This window comes from Erpetoichthys calabaricus, chromosome 1, assembly GCF_900747795.2.
Source record: "Erpetoichthys calabaricus chromosome 1, fErpCal1.3, whole genome shotgun sequence".
NCBI classification, from domain to species: Eukaryota; Metazoa; Chordata; class Cladistia; order Polypteriformes; family Polypteridae; genus Erpetoichthys; species Erpetoichthys calabaricus.
This window is the reverse complement of record NC_041394.2, coordinates 157,070,021-157,089,532: the sequence shown is the minus strand read 5'-3', so window position 1 is coordinate 157,089,532 and position 19,512 is coordinate 157,070,021. Positions and strand designations below refer to the sequence as shown.

Here is a 19,512-nt window from a genome sequence, read left to right as displayed (position 1 = left end):
CTCAGGAACTGCAGCCCTGACATTGTGGTCAGCAGCACAGGAGCGCCGCAGGGGACTATACTTTCTCCGGTCCTGTTCAGCCTATATACATCGGAATTCCAATACAACTCGGAGTCCTGCCACGTGCAAAAGTTCGCTGACGACACTGGTATCGTGGGCTGCATTAGGAGTGGGCAGGAGGAGGAGTATAGGAACCTAATCAAGGACTTTGTTAAAACCACCTACACCTGAACACCAGCAAAACCAAGGAGCTGGTGATGGATTTCAGGAGGCCCAGGCCCCTCCCAGACCCTGTGATTATCAGAAGTGACTGTGTGCAGAGGGTAGAGACCTAGAAATACCTGGGAGTGCAGCTGGATGATAAATTGGACTGGACTGTCAATACTGATGCTCTGTGCAAGAGAGGACAGAGCCGACCATACTTCCTTAGAAGGCTGGCGTCCTTCAACATCTGATGCTGCAGATGTTCTATCAGATAGTTGTGGTGAGCGCCCTCTTCTACGCGGTGGTGTGCTGGGGAGGCAGCATAAAGAATAGGGACACCTCACGCATGGATAAACTGACGAGGAAGGCAGGCTCTATTGTAGGCATGGAGCTGGACAGTTTGACATCTGTGGTGGAGCGACGGGCGCTGAACAGGCTCCTGTCAATCATGGAGAATCCACTGCATCCACTGAACAGTATTATCTCCAGACAGAGGAGCAGCTTCAGCAACAGACTACTGTCACTGTCCTGCTCCACTGACAGACTGAGGAGATCGTTCCTCCCCTACACTATGCGACTCTTCAATTCCAACCAGGGGGTAAACGTTAGCACTATACAAGATTATTGTCTATTATACCAACCTTGCACTCTCCACCTTGCAGTTTTTTTTTGGTTTTTTTTTTTTTAACTTGCACTGCGTTTTTATTGCTCTTTAATTAATATTGTTTTTATCAGTATGCTGCTGCTGGAGTATGTGAATTTCCCCTTGGGGATTAATAAAGTATCTATCTATCTAAATGCTAAGATGACTTAAAATTCTAAAAAAAATTAATTTCACTATTTTAAATTATACTGCATGTTTTTAACTTATTTTATTAATTTGGAAACATTTCATTATCTATGACTGGTCTGTGGCTATGCAGCCCCCTATACAGCAAGCTGTGAAGGACTATGTGTTCGGGTACCTTTCTCTGACAGTCAGCATTAAGTTTTTAAGCAATTTGTGAAACAGTAGCTTTTCTGTGGTGTCAGAGCAGACTACTTTTTTTAGGTAGTAACCACTGCATACTGAGAGCACACCACAAGATTTGCCAATTTAGAGAGGCTCCTACCCAGTCTTCAGACTGTCAAAATTTGGCCTTTGTCAGAATCACTTAGATCCTTAGGCTTGGCCATTTTTCCTGCTTCTAACAAATCACATTCAAGAACTGACTGTTCACTTGCTGCCTAATACATGCCTCCTCATGACAGGTGTCATTGGAGCAAGATAATCGATGTTATTTACTTCCCTGTCAGTGGTTTTAATATTGTGGTTTATCAATGTATATTATAAAAGAATAGTTCCAATGAGGGACAAGAAAATTAGCAAGTTCAGTAAGTAATTTTGAACTTACCTATTTGAATCTGTGTCTGGTCGCATGTCATACACCTCACACTCAATTAGTTGCACAATAAGTCCACAACGTAAGAGTTCTGCTGCCCCATGGGTGTTTTTAGCAACACGTGTTAGCAATGCCTGAAAATAGTAGCATGCATGCAGTTTATGTACTTATTACAGACTAACATGAAAACATACAATTTGAATAATTACATATTCTAACTAATACTAACTGAAATACACTTCTAATATTCTCTGGAACTGAAAAAAAAATATTCACTGACAATTTACAGAGTTTTGCAATAATAATACAGTCATAAAGAATATTCATCACTTTTTACTGTAAATTACTTTAGTTAAACAAAAATTTATGTATTTGCCTTTTGTTCTGATGTAAAAATTTCAAACTTTTAAGAACAAATAATATATTGAGAACTTTCAAATGGAAAATACATAATTGGGATAAGTAAAAATAATTACTAACTTGAAAGTGTACTGCCCCTTTTGCCCTGTAACTTTTTTTTTTTTTTAATCAATTCATGTAGAAAACCCATATATTCTGAAATCAACAATCAAGGAGAAATTTAAGCCCTAAACAGGCTCAGGATGTGAGCCAGCATAAGCAGATAACACGTTTTCATTGGGAATGTGGTATAGCGGGTCCATAGCTCATCTCAAAAGGGCCAGTTTTTTAAAATAAATAAACGCAGCACTCGCTGCTTAGCGAGGGGCCGTGGTGTGTGTGTGTGTGGCTGAGCGGTTCCTGGGGAATTCGTGATGCGGGCGAACCTCACTTAAGTGCACAGGTGAGGAGTCGTCTGCATCTGTAATTGTTCCCGGGAGCTGCTGATTGCCACAGCTGACACACGTCCCCGTAATAAATAGAAGTGTGAGGCAGCTAGCCTCACTGAAGAAAGAAAAGGAACAGGAAAGAAATGGATAGAGGTTAAGGAAAGAAGAAGGCTGGAGGCGTTGAAAGCCGGTGCAGGAGCGAGCAAGAGAGCAGGTTTGCTGGTAAATGCAGGCAGCTGGAATGGAGAGTCCCTCACAAGCAGTGTGTGGCCGACACTAGAGGACGGGCAGTTGGAAGTGGTCGCTCCAGCTGATCGGTTTCTAGAAGCTGGAGTGATCGGCAGTATGGATGACTCCCCGCGGAAGGCAACGGGAGTCGAGGAGACTTAGGAGGGTGAGCCTCAGCGTGAGCACCCTGGCCGTTGGGGAACCCACGTCTCGGTCTGGTAACGTAGCTATACGGAGCCAGGGGAAAGAAGGCAACCGGAAAGAAGTAAAGTCAGCTGCACCTGCTGATAGGGTGACTCCCCTGTTGCAGGGCCCGTATGGAAGAAGCAGGGGAGCTGCCAGTTGAACGGAGAAGGCATCGGGTTTTTAAAAAAAGGACAGCTTCCAGCCATTGTTTTAACTTGTTGTTTTTTTTATTTTTAAAGAGTTTTTCAATTGGATTTTAATCTCCACTTTTACCATGTTTCAATTTTACTGGATTATATATTTATTGAAACAGTGATGCACTGCTCTATTTATTTGAACATTATTTTGTTGGTTTTAATAAAAGCACTTGACACTTTTACACCATCCCCTTGCTTCATTGTTATGCCTCACTGCCAAGCTCATCGGTGACATTACCAATGGTGTCGGGTTCAGGGCTCCCGGATGGACGATAGGAGTGTGGAGCTAACCCGCATCGTCACAGGGAATCGCTGATGTTAACCATATATGCATTTACCCTCAAGTTAAAATCACCAAGGGGGCACCTTTAACTTGGACCTTAGACCCCACCAACACACTAGAAAGCATATCTGCAGTATGCATCAGAGAATGTGTAAGAAAACTTTAAAACCATTAGTTTACAAAGGCAAGCAGTCTAAGCGTTCATGAGCACCAAACCCAAATTCAAGTAAAGAGACAAAATCAAGTGAAATTAGCCAGATCACTCAAATGTTTTATTATTATTGTCATATTGACTGCAGAAAGTGTTGTAGAATATCCCAGAATGATTTTGCAGTACTGTAATTTTTTTAAATGAATGAAACTGTAAAATACACAAACATAAGAAGAGAGAAAAAAAATCCAAAATATAAATTATGGAGCCCCTGAGGGGACATTGTGTAATTTTTTTTTCTAGGGATTATTCTGGTGTGCACCAGATACTTTCAAGTGGGTACGCACCAGAAACTATTCCATGCACACTTCTTCATATTGTCACGTATGTCTATTCAGCATTTGTCTCATATAAATTTCATCTGGGTCTCACATATGGGCTCTGTATTGGGATAATGTGACATTAAAAAATAACAGGAAAAAAACATTCTGTCACTGCACACTTTCACTTGTACAAAGCCCCTGATGCTTTTCAGTGATAATGTACCCATGACGAACTGCAAGAACAAACGTTAAGTCTTTATGCGTAAGACCAAGCTGAATATATATTTCTATAAAGTCTCCAAAAAAAAAAAAAAACACCTACAACTGAACACCAGCAAAACCAAGGAGCTGGTGGTGGATCTGTTACTGTTCTGCTCCACTGACAGATTGAGGAGATCGTTCCTCCCCCAAACTATGCGACTCTTCAATTCCACCCGGGGGGGTAAACGTTAACATTTAACATTATACAAAGTTATTGTCTGTTTTTCACCTGCATTATTATCAATCTTTAATTTAATATTATTTATTGTATCAGTATGCTGCTGCTGGAGAATGTGAATTTCCCATTGGGATTAATAAAGTATGTATGTATGTATGTATCTATCTATCTATCCAATTTCCATTTTGCCAAAGTGCAACTATGAAAAAGAACTGTTATGAATCACAAATTATGTACAAGTATGGAGTCCCTTTTCAGTTACTGTGCGGTTGAAAGTATCTGTTGTGCACCAGAAAAATACAGAGAAAAAAAAATTACACAATGTCCCTTCAGTAGCTCTGTAACAAAAGGAAGATAATAAAATAAATAAATACAACAAGCTAACTTTCAACAATAAATAACTGCACAGGGTATGTTGACTAAATTATAAGCTATTTGAAGCTTTATAAAATGATACAGTGAAATAAAAATCATGAATTAGATCTTACCCAAGAAGATACAACCACAACAAACTGTACTTCCTAAAACATTGCATTAGGAAAGAATAAAAATCCATATAATAACTTATTTAATATCTTACACATATACAGGTGGAGGAACAGGAATATTGTCAATTTGTGTACTAGTAATCCACATTTTGTGGTACTAATGCATACAAAAATTCTCTGTTAAATGATAATTATTTACTGTCTTACCATTTTGGACTCATAGATATAAAGGGCTTTAAGAAGAGGAGGATGAGGTACAAGCAAACACTGTAACATTGTGTCATCTTGCCTCAGACTTTGTACCAGCACCTTGAGGTAACCGCTATTTGCCATATATTGCAGCCACTGGCATTCTTTGTCAATTGAGATGTGGCGGTCCATCACAGCATCGAGCACAGCCAAAGCCAGCATCTATAAAACAACAGTTTTGAGTAAGTTACTTTAAAAAGGTGATATACTAAATATTACGTAAAAAAAGTATTATTAAGTAGTATATTATATTACATATTATACTACTTTTGTTACTTCACAAAAGAAGTTATGAAACATCCCAAAATATTCCACAAGGATATGCTTGAAAATAATATACTATGGTTATGAACATACTGTATCTGGAATTGAATGTACACTCACTGATAAGCACACAAGAGAAAATATGTCTGCTTTCAATATAACCACAATAATGCTGTAAACAAATAAACAGCATGCATTTTTGGCAATCCTGAACTGTGGCACCTTATCCTGAACTTATGTAATTGCAAAATATTATATATAATATTTTGCGCTATGTCCAGTGCAATCAAAAGGGGTACACCAAAAAGTACCATATAGTATTCTTTATAGAATGTAACCCGTCTGTCATCAAAGCTTTTGACACAATGCTTATTACAGAGGGTGCTCAGCTGGATTGCATGGATTTCTGTTATTCAAGTTACTGCACTGTAGGAGAAGTTCCATTACATGGCTGTTGGAACAATGAGTTTATGATCCAATATTTCCTCTACACTCCGATAATAAGGTTAATCTGCCTGTTTTCATCCAAAGTGCATGACATCTGCAACAATTGATACGCACCTTGTTTCTATTTTTTATTGTTTTTGATAAAATTTATCAGTGTCAAAACTTGAAATCAGATCGCTGATGTGGGGTAGCACAATCTGATCGGCAAACTGTTCATTTGCTGATAACAACTCTTGCATATTAGTGAAAGTAACAACAGAATCCAACTTTTTTATCCAATTCAAAATCAATGCGCTTGTGAAAAATTTCAAAAGCTTTAACAAAAATAGAGCCATTGTCAGTTACAGTAGCAGTTACTTTACCTTGTGGGCCATATGACATACTGCATGTAACTCATCAATTCAGTACCAATCACATCATAGGTGTGATGGCAAAAAAACTCGACTGCAAGCATGGAAGTTTTTTGTTCAATAATTTAGAATCAATCCAATGGGCGTTAATTCAGAAACAATTTCTATTGTGTGCAAAGTGTCAGCAGTAGTATGTAAGACCTGCACCTCCTCAAATGCTATTTTAAGTTCATGTTCCATGTTGATATAAGCATCATCAAGATACTTGTCAAGTATTTTTCTGTTGAGTAGAGACACACTTCAAAAAAAGGGAAATCCTGCCAATAAGGTTTCTGAAGCTGTGGACTCATGTTCTCCACAATATATGAAGCAAATAGGTTTAGTAGCAGAGAAGGGACAATAGCAGCTTTGAGTAGTGAAATCTATGTTTTGTTGTTTCACAATTGACCAGTCCTCTGTGTTCGAATCTTCCATAGTCCCCATAAAATACTTCCACACAGAAAATGTTAATTATAAAGGAAACTGTCCGCTACTGTTTGTTCTGCCATTTTGTGAATATTTTATGGCAACATAACAGTAGAAGACTAGTGCATGCTGGGTGCTGCCGCTAACAGCAGGAAAAGAGAAAATCAGTGTAGACTTTAAGCAATTTGTAAAAAGGTAATAATACTTTTCAATACTTTTACTTAGTATTTAAAATAATTACTTTATTTTGCTTAAGACACAGAAATGAAATAATGTGTTATATTAGCAACAAGTTACTCAGAACTCTTTAAAAAACAAAAGGCTGATTAAATATGATCTGGTTGCATGTAGTGTTTACCATGTACAAAACATAAAACAAATACACAGTACTCCGTTATGTACTTTTTTGAACAAACCTCATAATGGTATTAACATTTCTCAAACTGTTGGCATCAGAGATAAATAATACAGATGAAAAATATTGATTCCAAATATTGCTTTAAAGAAATATTCTGTGCATAACTGTTTTTTCAAAAAAAAAATCCATTATGTGACTTTTACATTAACGTCTTTACAACCTTTTTTTTTATTTGATAGCTATTCCAAACATCCAATATTTTCCCATTATATATTCGAAAAAGTTTATATTGATGCAGTGTTTTTTCCCCATGATTTTGAATAGGCTGACATGGTGCTGTCAGACAGTGATTGAGACAAAGCTTTAGCCTATGTGTGATTATGCCATACTAGCAACCTGTTGGGAGCAAGACCTTGTCTTACAATATCCATGTGTGTACAAAAACGTAGTACTGGGTAGGTAAGTATCACTCAACACAACAATTTTACTGGATATGTATGGAAGTATGTCCAGTATCTCCATATACTGTAAATCAGATACTACACACATTCATGTGCTAGCTTACTACTGCTTGGTGCACATTATTCACACTGCATCTTGCATCATGCTTCAATGTATGAATTTATGTACAGCAAGTTCTATATGAGTTAATGCATAATGCATGTGCGTGCAATGAAGTGAGCGTTAGCACGAAAATGTTCCATTTGCTTATGTCAACATGGCTGCTGCCGGCAATGAGCAATTTAGTTGTAATGCTCCTTTATGCAATGTATTACAGTAGTTGAGCCTGTGTACTTGTCTTGTTTTTACTGTAATAACTTCCTGTAGACAGAAAGCAGCTAGCACACATTTTTAATGAGAAAAAGAGCAAATAAGGAAGAATTTGAAATTGCTGCTTAGCAAACAATACACTCTTAAGAGCAAAATGTAACTATTTTACTTGTAAAGTTGTTACATGTTAGCCTTGTATCTTTTTAATAAACATCTTATGAAAAATTGATTATATTTACTGGGTTTTTACAGTGTTTGTTATTTGTTTGTGTGTAATACTGTATGAGATAAAACCAACATACAGTTAGGTCCATAAATATTTGGACAGAGACAACTTTTTTCTAATTTTGGTTCTGTACATTACCACAATGAATTTTAAATGAAACAACTCAGATGCAGTTGAAGTGCAGACTTTCAGCTTTAATTCAGTGGGGTGAACAAAACGATTGCTTAAATTTAAAAAGCTGGCAGGATCTAATCAATAATATTTTAGAATAAGAGAAATAATTATTACCGCATTTATTTCCCTTCTCCATTTTTTTTATTTACCTATATATATTTCTTCCTTTCTTTTGTTTATTTTTGCCCTATTAAAAAGCCTTAAGCAATTCTCCTTTGGCTAAGCTCTCCTTCTCAAGGGTGGGGTCTGATTTGTCTTCAGTTCTTTTTTGTTATAAATTAATCTATATGTATGGAATGATTGCAATAAAACTAATAAATAAAAAAAAAAAAAAAAAACAAACAAAAAAAACGATTGCATAAAAATGTGAGGCAACTAAAGCATTTTTTTAACACAATCCCTTCATTTCAGGGGCTCAAAAGTAATTGGACAAATTAAATAACTGGAAATAAAATGTTAATTTCTAATACTTGGTTGAAAACCCTTTGCTGGCAATGACAGCCTGAAGTCTTGAACTCATGGACATCACCAGATGCCGGGTTTCCTCCTTTTTAATGCTCTGCCAGGCCTTTGCTGCAGCGGCTTTCAGTTGCTGTTTGTTTGTGGGCCTTTCTGTCCAAAGTTTAGTCTTCAACAGGTGAAATGCATGCTCAATTGGGTTAAGATCAGGTGACTGACTTGGCCATTCAAGAATTTTCCACTTCTTTGCTTTAACAAACTCCTGGGTTGCTTTGGCTATATGTTTTGGGTCATTGTCCATCTGTATCATGAAACGCCGCCCAATCAATTTGACTGCATTTAGCTGGATTTGAGCAGACAGTATGTCTCTGAACACCTCAGAATTCATTCGGCTGCTTCTGTCCTGTGTTACATCATCAATAAACACTAGTGTCCCAGTGCCACTGGCAGCCATGCACGCCCAAGCCATCACACTGCCTCCACGTGTTTTACAGATGATGTGGTATGCTTTGGATAATGAGCTGTTCCATGCCTTCTCCATACTTTTTTCTTGCCATCATTCTGGTAGAGGTTGATCTTGGTTTCATCTGTCCAAAGAATGTTTTTCCAGAACTGTGCTGTTTTTTTTAGATGTTCTTTAGCAAAGTCCAATCTAGCATTTCTATTCTTGAGGCTTATGATTGGCTTGCACCTTGCAGTGCACCCTCTGTATTTACTTTCATGCAGTCTTCTCTTTATGGTAGACTTGGATATCGATACGCCTAGCCCCTGGAGAGTGTTGTTCACTTGGTTGGCTGTTGTGAAGGGGTTTCTCTTCACCATGGAAATGATTCTGCGATTATCCACCACTGTTGTCTTCTGTGGACGTCCAGGTCTTTTTGCGTTGCTGAGTTCACCAGTGCTTGCTTTCTTTCTCAGGATGTACCAAACTGTAAATTTAGCCACTCGTAATATTGTAGCAATTTCTCGAATGGGTTTTTTCTGTTTTCGCAGCTTAAGGATGGCTTCTGTTACCTGCATGGAGAGCTCCTTTGACTGCATGTTTTCTGTTCGCAGAAAAATCTTCCACATGCAAGCACCACACCTCAAATCAACTCCAGGCCTTTTATCTGCTTAATTGATAATCACAGAACGACGGACTTGCCCACACCTGCCCATGAAATAGCCTTTGAGTCAATTGTCCAATTACTTTTGAGCCCCTGAAATGAAGGGATTGTGTTAAAAAATGCTTTAGTTGCCTCACATTTTTATGCAATTGTTTTGTTCACCCCACTGAATTAAAGCTGAAAGTCTGCACTTCAACTGCATCTGAGTTGTTTCATTTAAAATTCATTGTGGTAATGTACAGAACCAAAATTAGAAAAAAGTTGTCTCTGTCCAAATATTTATGGACCTAACTGTATAAATACAGAACATGTATATCTTAACAGCACAGCAATGCAGTGCATTTAATGATTAAAATGATCTAAAACCTGTAACTGCATGTATTTTTATATTTAACCAGTGTTTAACTTCTAATTTCAATTACTTAATTCAATATGTAAGAATATATGTATTGTTTTTATTAGAAAAATGGTAAAAACTACTTTTTCAAATGAAGCATTATTTCAGATAATGACATTACAGAAGAGGTAAAATAATATAACAGTTTGTAATTATGAGAAGTATTTTCTTTTCTTTTATGTCATATGCATTATGGTCAAATATTTTCTGCAAATGTTATTAGTTAAAAAAGGATGTATATTAAGGGAATTTTATTATTTTGTCCTTATTCACAACAGTCAGTAGGAGGCACTCAACAACAATAAACTGTGGAAGAACAAATAGTTTTCCAAAAATAACATTCACTATTTCTCAAACTGAAATAAGCATTTCATTGTGAATGACTGATTAATCATTTGCAACTCCATTTCATTTTCTGCTCCGATTTATTTAATGTATATGTTATAGTGCATTCAGTAAGAGAAGATTTGTACAAGTCAGCATTTAATAAGTGGTACATAGCATAATTGTTTTTGTTCACGGTTTTACAAGAAGGATATACAATTTTCATTCTTCCAGACTCAATTGCAAGGGAAAACAATAGAAAAGTCTCATGGTTTTATCTCAGAACACGGTTAAGCCAAAAACCAAAAGCCAGTAGTAGTTTAGTTATATGTACCACCTTCAGGGCTAAGGGGCAGCATGCAAATGGAGGTCCACTTCCCCAGCCCTGGGTGATTCTTTGGGATTAGCCGACACCATAGCAATATAAGACTCTAGCATCAGGACACATTATGCGTGATGATCACTGAATGAAATTAATGAGTCAAGAGATAAGGCTGACAAATGTTACTTTATTTAAGTTGTATGCTACAATATGGGACATCGGAAAGTTCTTTTTAAGGCATTACTGTGAGGAAAAATTAGATTTCTAATGACAAGTAGACAATCTAGTATGATCAGCTCTGAAAGAGGTGGGACAAGACCATTCCTAAACAAACTCTCACTCATAAACGATACATTAAGATTCTCCAATAAACCTAATAAGTAAGTCTTTGGGTTATAGGTGAAGTTAGTACCACCTGAGAAAAAAGCACTCAGAAATGAACGAATTTGCAAGCACTTCAAAAACAGTCCCAACTCTGGAGTTGTCATGCACCTGCACTAACCATTTCTCTCTATAATTCTACCCCCTTTCTCAAAATAGGTGCAATTTGCTTTTCTATCCATATTTCTGACTGTTCAGAAGTAATATCTGTAAATTACTTAAATACGCTGTTTCAACAATAATTGCAACGGAATAATTCACTATATGTCGTCCATAACTGCTTAGAGATATTTACTGTAGAAGCTGAATTTTTCAATGGAAAGCATTGGGAAAAATGTTTATAAATCTAAATTATTACAATGTTTCTTGTTATTTTGCCAAGGATTGTGCAAGTACAAATATTAAGACTTTAACATTAGAATTACCAGAGCCAACAAAAAATCTCGTAATTTCGGCCCACCTTAAATCCCTTCGCACCTCTCCGTCAGCGTCTTTTGTCTTCTAAATGTGTCGATAAGCCCAAGCAGCCTGCTATACCCTCCCCCCCACCGCCTTAGAATGGGCAAAAAGTTCTCCCAGTTCCTGCCTTGATTGATTATCTGGGAGTGAGCTACCCAGAATTGTAAAGGGAAATAATTTGATGTGCGTTTTGTGTCTACAACAATCTATGTAAACACACAGTTAAAACAGAAACGTTTTTCACGTTTTAGTAATAAATAACAAAATGTACACATGAACTGTATAATGTGTGAAGGCTGATGGCCATATATCAAATAAACACTTTCACAAAAGGTGCAATAGTGAGCTGCTCTTATTGTTAATATTATACAATAAAAACATATATTTGATTGGTGTCTGTAACAGCCAGTGTAAATGTATAGTACTTGTAAAAGTTAGTGTTGTTTTTTCCACTTCTATTCTCTTAGTCATGATCACGATACAATACCCACCCCCCGCCCCAGATCTGACACAGTTACTTTTTATCTGAAACTGGGAATAACTGTAGATGTGATTGGTGTTTTGAGACAATCGAACTGGAAATTCTCTGATCTGGAGGGATAAAAGCTGACACACAAACGCTGGTGAATCTGCCTTCTTCATATCTCACCGTCACTTGAATTTTGTTTTATTCAGTTCTACTGAGTGTTCCTGCTCACACTGAATTAGTATGCACCTTAGGATCCATGATGTCAAAGTCGCACTGACAAAAAAACAGAAACAAAGGTATATATGATATGGCACTGATGCAACATTATTCATATTCATTCGCATGCCTTCTTGCGCTTGTAATCAGTGCACCGCATTTTTTTTTCCGATCTTGCCAGTGTCCGCTTTTGGGTGCATGGTGGTGTTTCTTTTGTACTCCAGGAAATGCAGAGGAAAAAATAGTACAGAGAGGTCAGTTCCGCGCTATGTGCAATCATCAGATTCAAATGTTAACAGTTCCCGCACACCCAAGAACCGTCCTTTCTCCGTTTACGACTTGTGTACCTGTTGCAATGTATACAGTTCTCTCTCTGCTGTGGTTACTACTACACTGAAGGGGCTTGGAACAGAAGCTTAATGATGTTGCATCCACTTTTGCTTTATCCATCGCCTTTTCTTGTAAAAAGCGATGACTAAGTTCCTCTGCAAGGTGAGCAAAGAACACTCTTCTTCTCTCAGTGGCCCCCGTGCATGCCTTGCACAGTACATGTGCGTTGATTACCGCCAAGTCAAGCGTGTTATAGCACACAGCAACCGGCTACCTGCGTGTTCCTGCTCGCACTGAATAAGCTCACACCTTCTTGTGCACGATGTCAATGCAGCACCAGGCAAAAAAGAAAGAGATAAATATAGCTGACATTTTGAAGAAATCATTTTATGACCTGAATAGTACCGATCAGAAAACATTGTCGCACTAATGCAATATTATTTGATACAGTGATCCCTCGCTATATCGCGCTTCGCCTTTCGCGGCTTCACTCTATCGCGGATTTTATATGTAAGCATATTTAAATATATATCGCGGATTTTTTACTGGTTCGCGGATTTCTGAGGACAATGGGTCTTTCAATTTCTGGTACATGCTTCCTCAGTTGGTTTGCCCAGTTGATTTCATACAAGGGACGCTATTGGCAGATGGCTGAGAAGCTACCCAACTTACTTTTCTTTCTCTCTCTCTTGCGCTGACTATCTGTGATCCTGACGTAGGGGGTGTGAGCAGGGGGGGCTGTTCGCACACCTAGACGATACGGACGCTCGTCTAAAAATGCTGAAAGATTATCTTCACGTTGCTACCTTCTGTGTGCAGCTTTTAAGTATGCTACACGGTGCTTTGCATACTTAAAAGCTCAAAGGGCACGTATTGATTTTTGACTTTGTTTTTCTCTCTCTCTCTCTCTGCTCCTGACGGAGGGGGTGTGAGCTGCCGCCTTCAACAGCTTTGTACCGGCGGTGCTTCGCATACTTAAGCCAAACAGCCCTATTGATTTGTTTGCTTTCCTCTCTGTTTCCTTTGAAGAGGAAGATATGTTTGCATTCTTTTAATTGTGAGACAGAACTGTCATCTCTGTCTTGTCATGGAGCACAGTTTAAACTTTTGAAAAAGAGACAAATGTTTGTTTGCAGTGTTTGAATAACGTTCCTGTCTCTCTACAACCTCCTGTGTTTCTGCGCAAATCTGTGACCCAAGCATGACAATATAAAAATAACCATATAAACATATGGTTTCTACTTCGTGGATTTTCTTATTTCGCAGGTGGCTCTGGAACGCAACCCCCGCGATGGAGGAGGGATTACTGTAGTTCAGTCATGACACCCAAATTTTGCCTGTGTTATAACAACTTCCCACATCAACTCATTTAGTCCAGCATCTTCAACTGCCCATCTCCATGGGCTCATTTCTCCACCCACAAAATAAATTCATGTATGCCAGCAAGAGCAGAATAATAGGTATGTGTTACATGTAAGCACAAAACTGAAATATTTATGCCTAAACTATAAAAACAGATTATATATTAAACAAAAAATACACACAGAGCGGCGCTAATAAAAATAACTTAATTCCTGTTCCATATATCAATAACGCACATAGTATTCATCTCTGCTCCTCTGAAACATTAAATATGGCACTATTAAATATTAGAGCTTTAACTAACAAGACATTTTTTATCAACGATCTTATTAGTGATAAAAAAATAGATTTTATTGCAATAAGTGAAACGTGGCTTAGCTCAGATGGTGCAGCTGTTTAAATCGAATCTGCGCCTCCGGATTACAGTTTTACTCGTGCAGATCGCCAAGGAAAGAGAGGTGGCGGACTAGCAAACATTTACTCAAGCAGGTTAAAATGTAAAAATGTCAGTTTTGGTAAATTCAAGTCCTTTGAGTATCGCGCCATTGTTATTCAGGGAGATTCTCACGTTCTAGTATTATCCGTGTATAGACCTCCAAAATTCAACGTGTCTTTCTTTGAGGAATTCTCTGACTTGATGTCAATCTTAATTACGAACTATGACACACTCTTAATAGTCGGCGACTTTAATTTTCATATAGATAATCAATGTGACCAAAAAGTAAAAGAATTTATGAACCTCCTGGACTCTTTTGATTTGAGACAGCTCGTTAATCAGCCTACACATAAAGCAGGTCATACGTTAGACTTAGTAATTACTAAAGGACTAAAAGTTGATATAAAGCAGGTCATTGATACGGGTCTATCAGACCATTTTCTTCTACTTTTTAATATAGAAATAATGATAGAAAACACTCATGAGAAGCATATTGTTAAAAAACGCTTCTTTGACTCATCAGCAGCTTTAAAACTTAGAAACATTCTAAGCAATCAGTCCGTTTATAGTGCCAACTATAATAGCGAGGGGAATGTAAATAGTAAGGTGGAAAGATTTAATACTAAAGTGAGGGCTGCTGTTGACTTAGTTGCACCTGAAAAGACAGTTGAAAAATTTTCTAGCATTGTTATACCATGGAAGACCCAAAGAGTGTCTGATTTAAAGAGAACATGCCGTAGAGCTGAGCGTAAATGGAGGAAAACTAAACTAACTATTGACTATGAAATATTAAAAGTTAAAATAACAGAATACAATAACACAGTCCGTCTTGAGAGGCGCTGCTATTTCTCTAAGGTTATAAATAACAATGCTAGTAATCCCAGAGTCTTATTTTTGACAATTGATCATCTGTTAAACCCAGGTAACTCAAAGGAATGCATCCTAAGTACTTCCAGTAAAATCTGTAAGGCTATCGCTGTATTTTTCAATCAAAAAATTTATGATATTAGAAATAACATAGTATATCTCCCCAACACTAAGGATTCTCCTAAACCCCAGTACTCCATAATAAACAAATTAAATTCTTTCACTAGGATAGATTTACCTGATTTACATAAAATAATTTCTCAAATGAAACCCTCCACCTGTGCCCTTGACCCAATACCAAAAAAATTTTTCAAAGAAGTATCGGGCGTGCTTATTGATAATGTTCTTGATATAGTAAATTCGTCATTAGATACGGGGGTCTTCCCAGACTGTCTTAAGACTGCTGTAGTTAAACCCCTACTTAAGAAAAATAATCTTGACCCCTCTGCTCTTGAAAATTATAGACCCATCTCTAACCTGCCTTTCTTAAGTAAAATTCTAGAGAAGGCAGTCATTATACAGTTAAAATGAGCACCTCAATAAACATGCTATTCTTGATAAATTTCAGTCAGGTTTTAGAACAAATCACAGCACAGAAACTGCACTCGTTAAAGTAGTAAATGACTTGCGGGTAAATGCAGACAGAGGTCATTTATCTGTTCTCATCCTCTTAGATCTGAGTGCCGCATTTGACACCATTGATCATAATATTCTTAAGAATCGCCTTAGTCAATGGGTGGGCCTCTCTGGCAGTGTCTTAAATTGGTTTGAATCCTACCTGGCAGGGAGAAAATTCTTTGTTAGTTGTGGTAATTATAATTCAAAGACACATGATATCCTATATGGTGTTCCACAAGGCTCTATCCTGGGTCCGCTGCTCTTCTCAATCTACATGCTTCCATTAGGTCAGATTATCTCGGGACATAACGTGAGCTACCACAGCTATGCTGATGACACACAGCTGTATTTATCAATAGCACCTGATAACCCCAAATCTCTTGATTCGCTAACACAATGTCTAACCTGTATCTCAGAATGGATGAATAGTAACTTTCTCAAATTAAATAAAGAAAAAACCGAAATCTTAGTGATTGGCAATAATGGATACAATGAGGCTATTAGAAATAAACTGGATGCATTAGGATTAAAAGTCAAAACGGAGGTAAAAAGCTTAGGGGTAACCATTGATTGAAATCTGAATTTTAAATCGCATATTAATCAGATCACTAGGACAGCATTTTTTCACTTAAGAAACATAGCAAAAGTTAGACCTCTTATATCATTGAAAGATGCAGAGAAATTAGTTCACACATTTGTTTTCAGTCGGCTAGATTACTGTAACGCACTCCTCTCAGGACTACCCAAAAAAGACATCAATCGTTTGCAATTAGTGCAGAATGCAGCTGCTAGAATCCTTACCAGGAAAAGAAAATCTGAACACATTTCTCCAGTTTTGATGTCACTACACTGGTTACCGGTGTCATTCAGAATTGACTTTAAAATTCTGCTTATGGTTTATAAAGCCTTAAATAATCTCGCCCCATCTTATATATCGGAATGTCTGACACCTTATATTCCAAATCGTAACCTCAGATCCTCAACTGAGTGTCTCCTAAGAATTCCAAGAGCAAAACTTAAAAGAAGTGGTGAGGCGGCCTTCTGCTGTTATGCACCTAAAATCTGGAATAGCCTGCCAGTAGGAATTCGCCAGGCTAATACAGTGGAGCACTTTAAAAAACTGCTGAAAACACATTATTTTAACATGGCTTTCTCATAACTTCACTTTAATTTAATCCTGATACTCTGTATATCCAATTCATTATAATAACTTTTCATGGTGGCTCTAAAATCCGTATTAACCCCTACTCTCTCTTCTGTTTCTTTTTCCGGTTTCTTTGTGGTGGCGCATCTACTCAAAGCACCGTGATGTTCCAACATTGATGGATTAAAAGCCAGAAGTCTGCATGACCATCATCATCAAGTCCTTCCGTGAGAACCTTAAATACAAAGAGGACTATTTCATTTTTGTTAGGTAGAATGCCTAACAGTTTTTTTTGGAGTTTTTTCTGTCCTCCCTGGCCATCGGACCTTACTCTTATTCTATGTTAACTAATGTTAACATAACATAATGTTTCTTACTTTGTCTTTTATTTTTCTTTTCTTCATTATTGAAAGCACTTTGAGCTACTTTTTGTATGAAAATGTGCTATATAAATAAATGTTGTTGTTGTTGAATTAGCTGAAATTAAAGATACAGCAGGAAGACTCAGTGAGTTCCTGCACTAGCATCATTCTATATTTCTACAAGTTACACATATCTTCAGTTGCTCACTTGTAGTAATCATGTTAATCAATCTCAAAAATGTGTCTTGACAATCCTTAAATAAAAAAAGAAGCATTTTAAAACTAGGATGTAGTGCTGATGCTTGTTGACAGCATCACTGAATGAATGGAACATAACAGAAAAAGAACTGGCCATTGCTGCTATTATGGTGCTACTTCAAGTTGGCTGCTTTGTGCACACGCTCACTTTTGTATTGCGGGCTGCTCCAAAAATCCCAACAATTGCCCTCTTGCTTTGACAAGTTAGTGGTGCTGCAAACTTTTTCCGCTGTGGCAGTACAGCTAGCCACGTGCTTAAACAGAAACAATGTTTATTAGACTTGGAAAAACACAAACGTCTGATTGATGCGGTCATGCAACAGAACCGCACATTGGAAAAGCTAGAATGGTTTTTGGAACAACAGCGAGTCATCTCAGCAGCTCTGTATATAGGCAGCGAGGTTGCTCCTCCACTGTGACTGGCGGGCAACATGCTTGTCTGCAACAAATCCACCACAGGTGCCTAATCGTTTGTAGGAATCTGATGCACTGGATGTTTACCTGTCACAAGTTAGGGCTATGCACTAAACTGGCCTTAGAGACGTGGTGATTCTTTGCTTAAGATCTTCCTAAAGCCTCAGTACAATAACTTCACTCAATTGCTTTCTGGTTGGTATAGGTTACCACAGATCAAAAACGTGCATCATTTGTCGAAAGCCCTCGTTTTCAACAACAGTATAGGAACTCATATCTTTACAGATAAAAACAGCTATAGATTCTGTTATTTTTTTGGGCATGAGGTGATTTAAATGGAAGCGTGGAGCTACCCATCGTCTCCAGCAAGACTGTTTAGGTTCTTCTCGTTTGGATGTTGACTGAAATTATGTTTATGGGTGACGCTGGAGTAAATGATTTCTCAAATTTGTTGTGTTACAACAATAACAAACATCTGACTTGCACAGCTTACATATGGCTTTGCTTTTCTCCAGTTGTTCTTTACTAATGAACCATTTGAATCAATAGTAAGTCCACACATCTGATTTATGTGTCTAAGATGTTGATTTCAGTTAAAGAGGTCTCACCATTTTATGAGAGATAGCAAAGTGGTTTTTCTGTAGAAAGTCTTAACAAGCGCATTAGCACCATCCAAGGAATCGGATACCAAAAACAAAGATAAGCAAAAATCTACATATAGTAATTGAGCAGGACAGAAATTCACAAGATTGACCTTGAGACTTTAAGAATCAATATTGAATTGTTTAACCTAGAAATAACATTCAGAAAATTGATATTTTTTGCCCAGGCCTACAGAAGAGTATTATGAACAATACAGGTGAGATAGAATGTAAATACAGTGAAATACAAAGCGCTTTGAACTTAAAGTTTACTAAAATTACAACTTGTAAAGAAATCAATAACCTCCCAAAAGTAACAGGACATATTATGGAGGCACTAAGGGACTTGAAAATTCACTAAGGCAGAAGAACTGATTAGATTACATTGTCTGAAATCTAAGAATTCACCAGGACCAGATAATATTTATCCTTGAGTGCTTAAGGAGGTTAGTTAATGCATATATAAACCCTTGACACATATTTTGAGAAAGTGATCAGGTACTGGGAGCAATTTCCAAGGACAGGAAAATAGCAAATATTATACCATTATACAAAAAGGGCGATCGGTGAGATCCAAGTAACTGTAGGACAGTAAGACTACTGTGAATCATGGGTAAATTAATGGAAAGAATTATTAAGGAAAAGATTGAGCCTCACATGGCAAAAACAGAACTGTAAGTGAACAGTCGACACTGGTTCAGATGGAGGAGGTCATGTTTAATTAATATGCTGGAATTCTGTGAGGAAGTAACAAAAGCATATGCTCAGAGAGGTACACATATAATTTATCTTGATTTTCAGAATGCCTTTAACACTAGAATTACCTGAGCCTACGAAAAAACTCGTAGATCCAGCCAACCTTAAATCTCATTGCACCTCTCCGTCAGCGTCTTTTGTCCTATAAATGTGCCGATAAAGACAAGCAGCCTGCTATTCCATCCCCCCACCACCGTAGAACATGCACAAAGTTCTCC

The 19,512-nt window shown here is 37.5% G+C and overlaps 1 protein-coding gene across 2 annotated transcripts in view; it reads right to left on the bottom strand.

The window, feature by feature from the left end:
- nup205 (nucleoporin 205) overlaps nt 1-19,512 on the bottom strand; it is a 193,212-nt gene that overhangs the window by 36,324 nt on the left and 137,376 nt on the right. For both annotated transcript variants that reach the window (XM_051920262.1, XM_051920268.1), the window contains exons 29-30: nt 4,877-5,080; nt 1,599-1,720 (exon numbers count right to left, since the gene is read on the bottom strand). In XM_051920262.1, the coding sequence (XP_051776222.1) occupies nt 1,599-1,720; nt 4,877-5,080 (326 nt within the window). The remainder of the gene's footprint in view (nt 1-1,598; nt 1,721-4,876; nt 5,081-19,512) is intronic.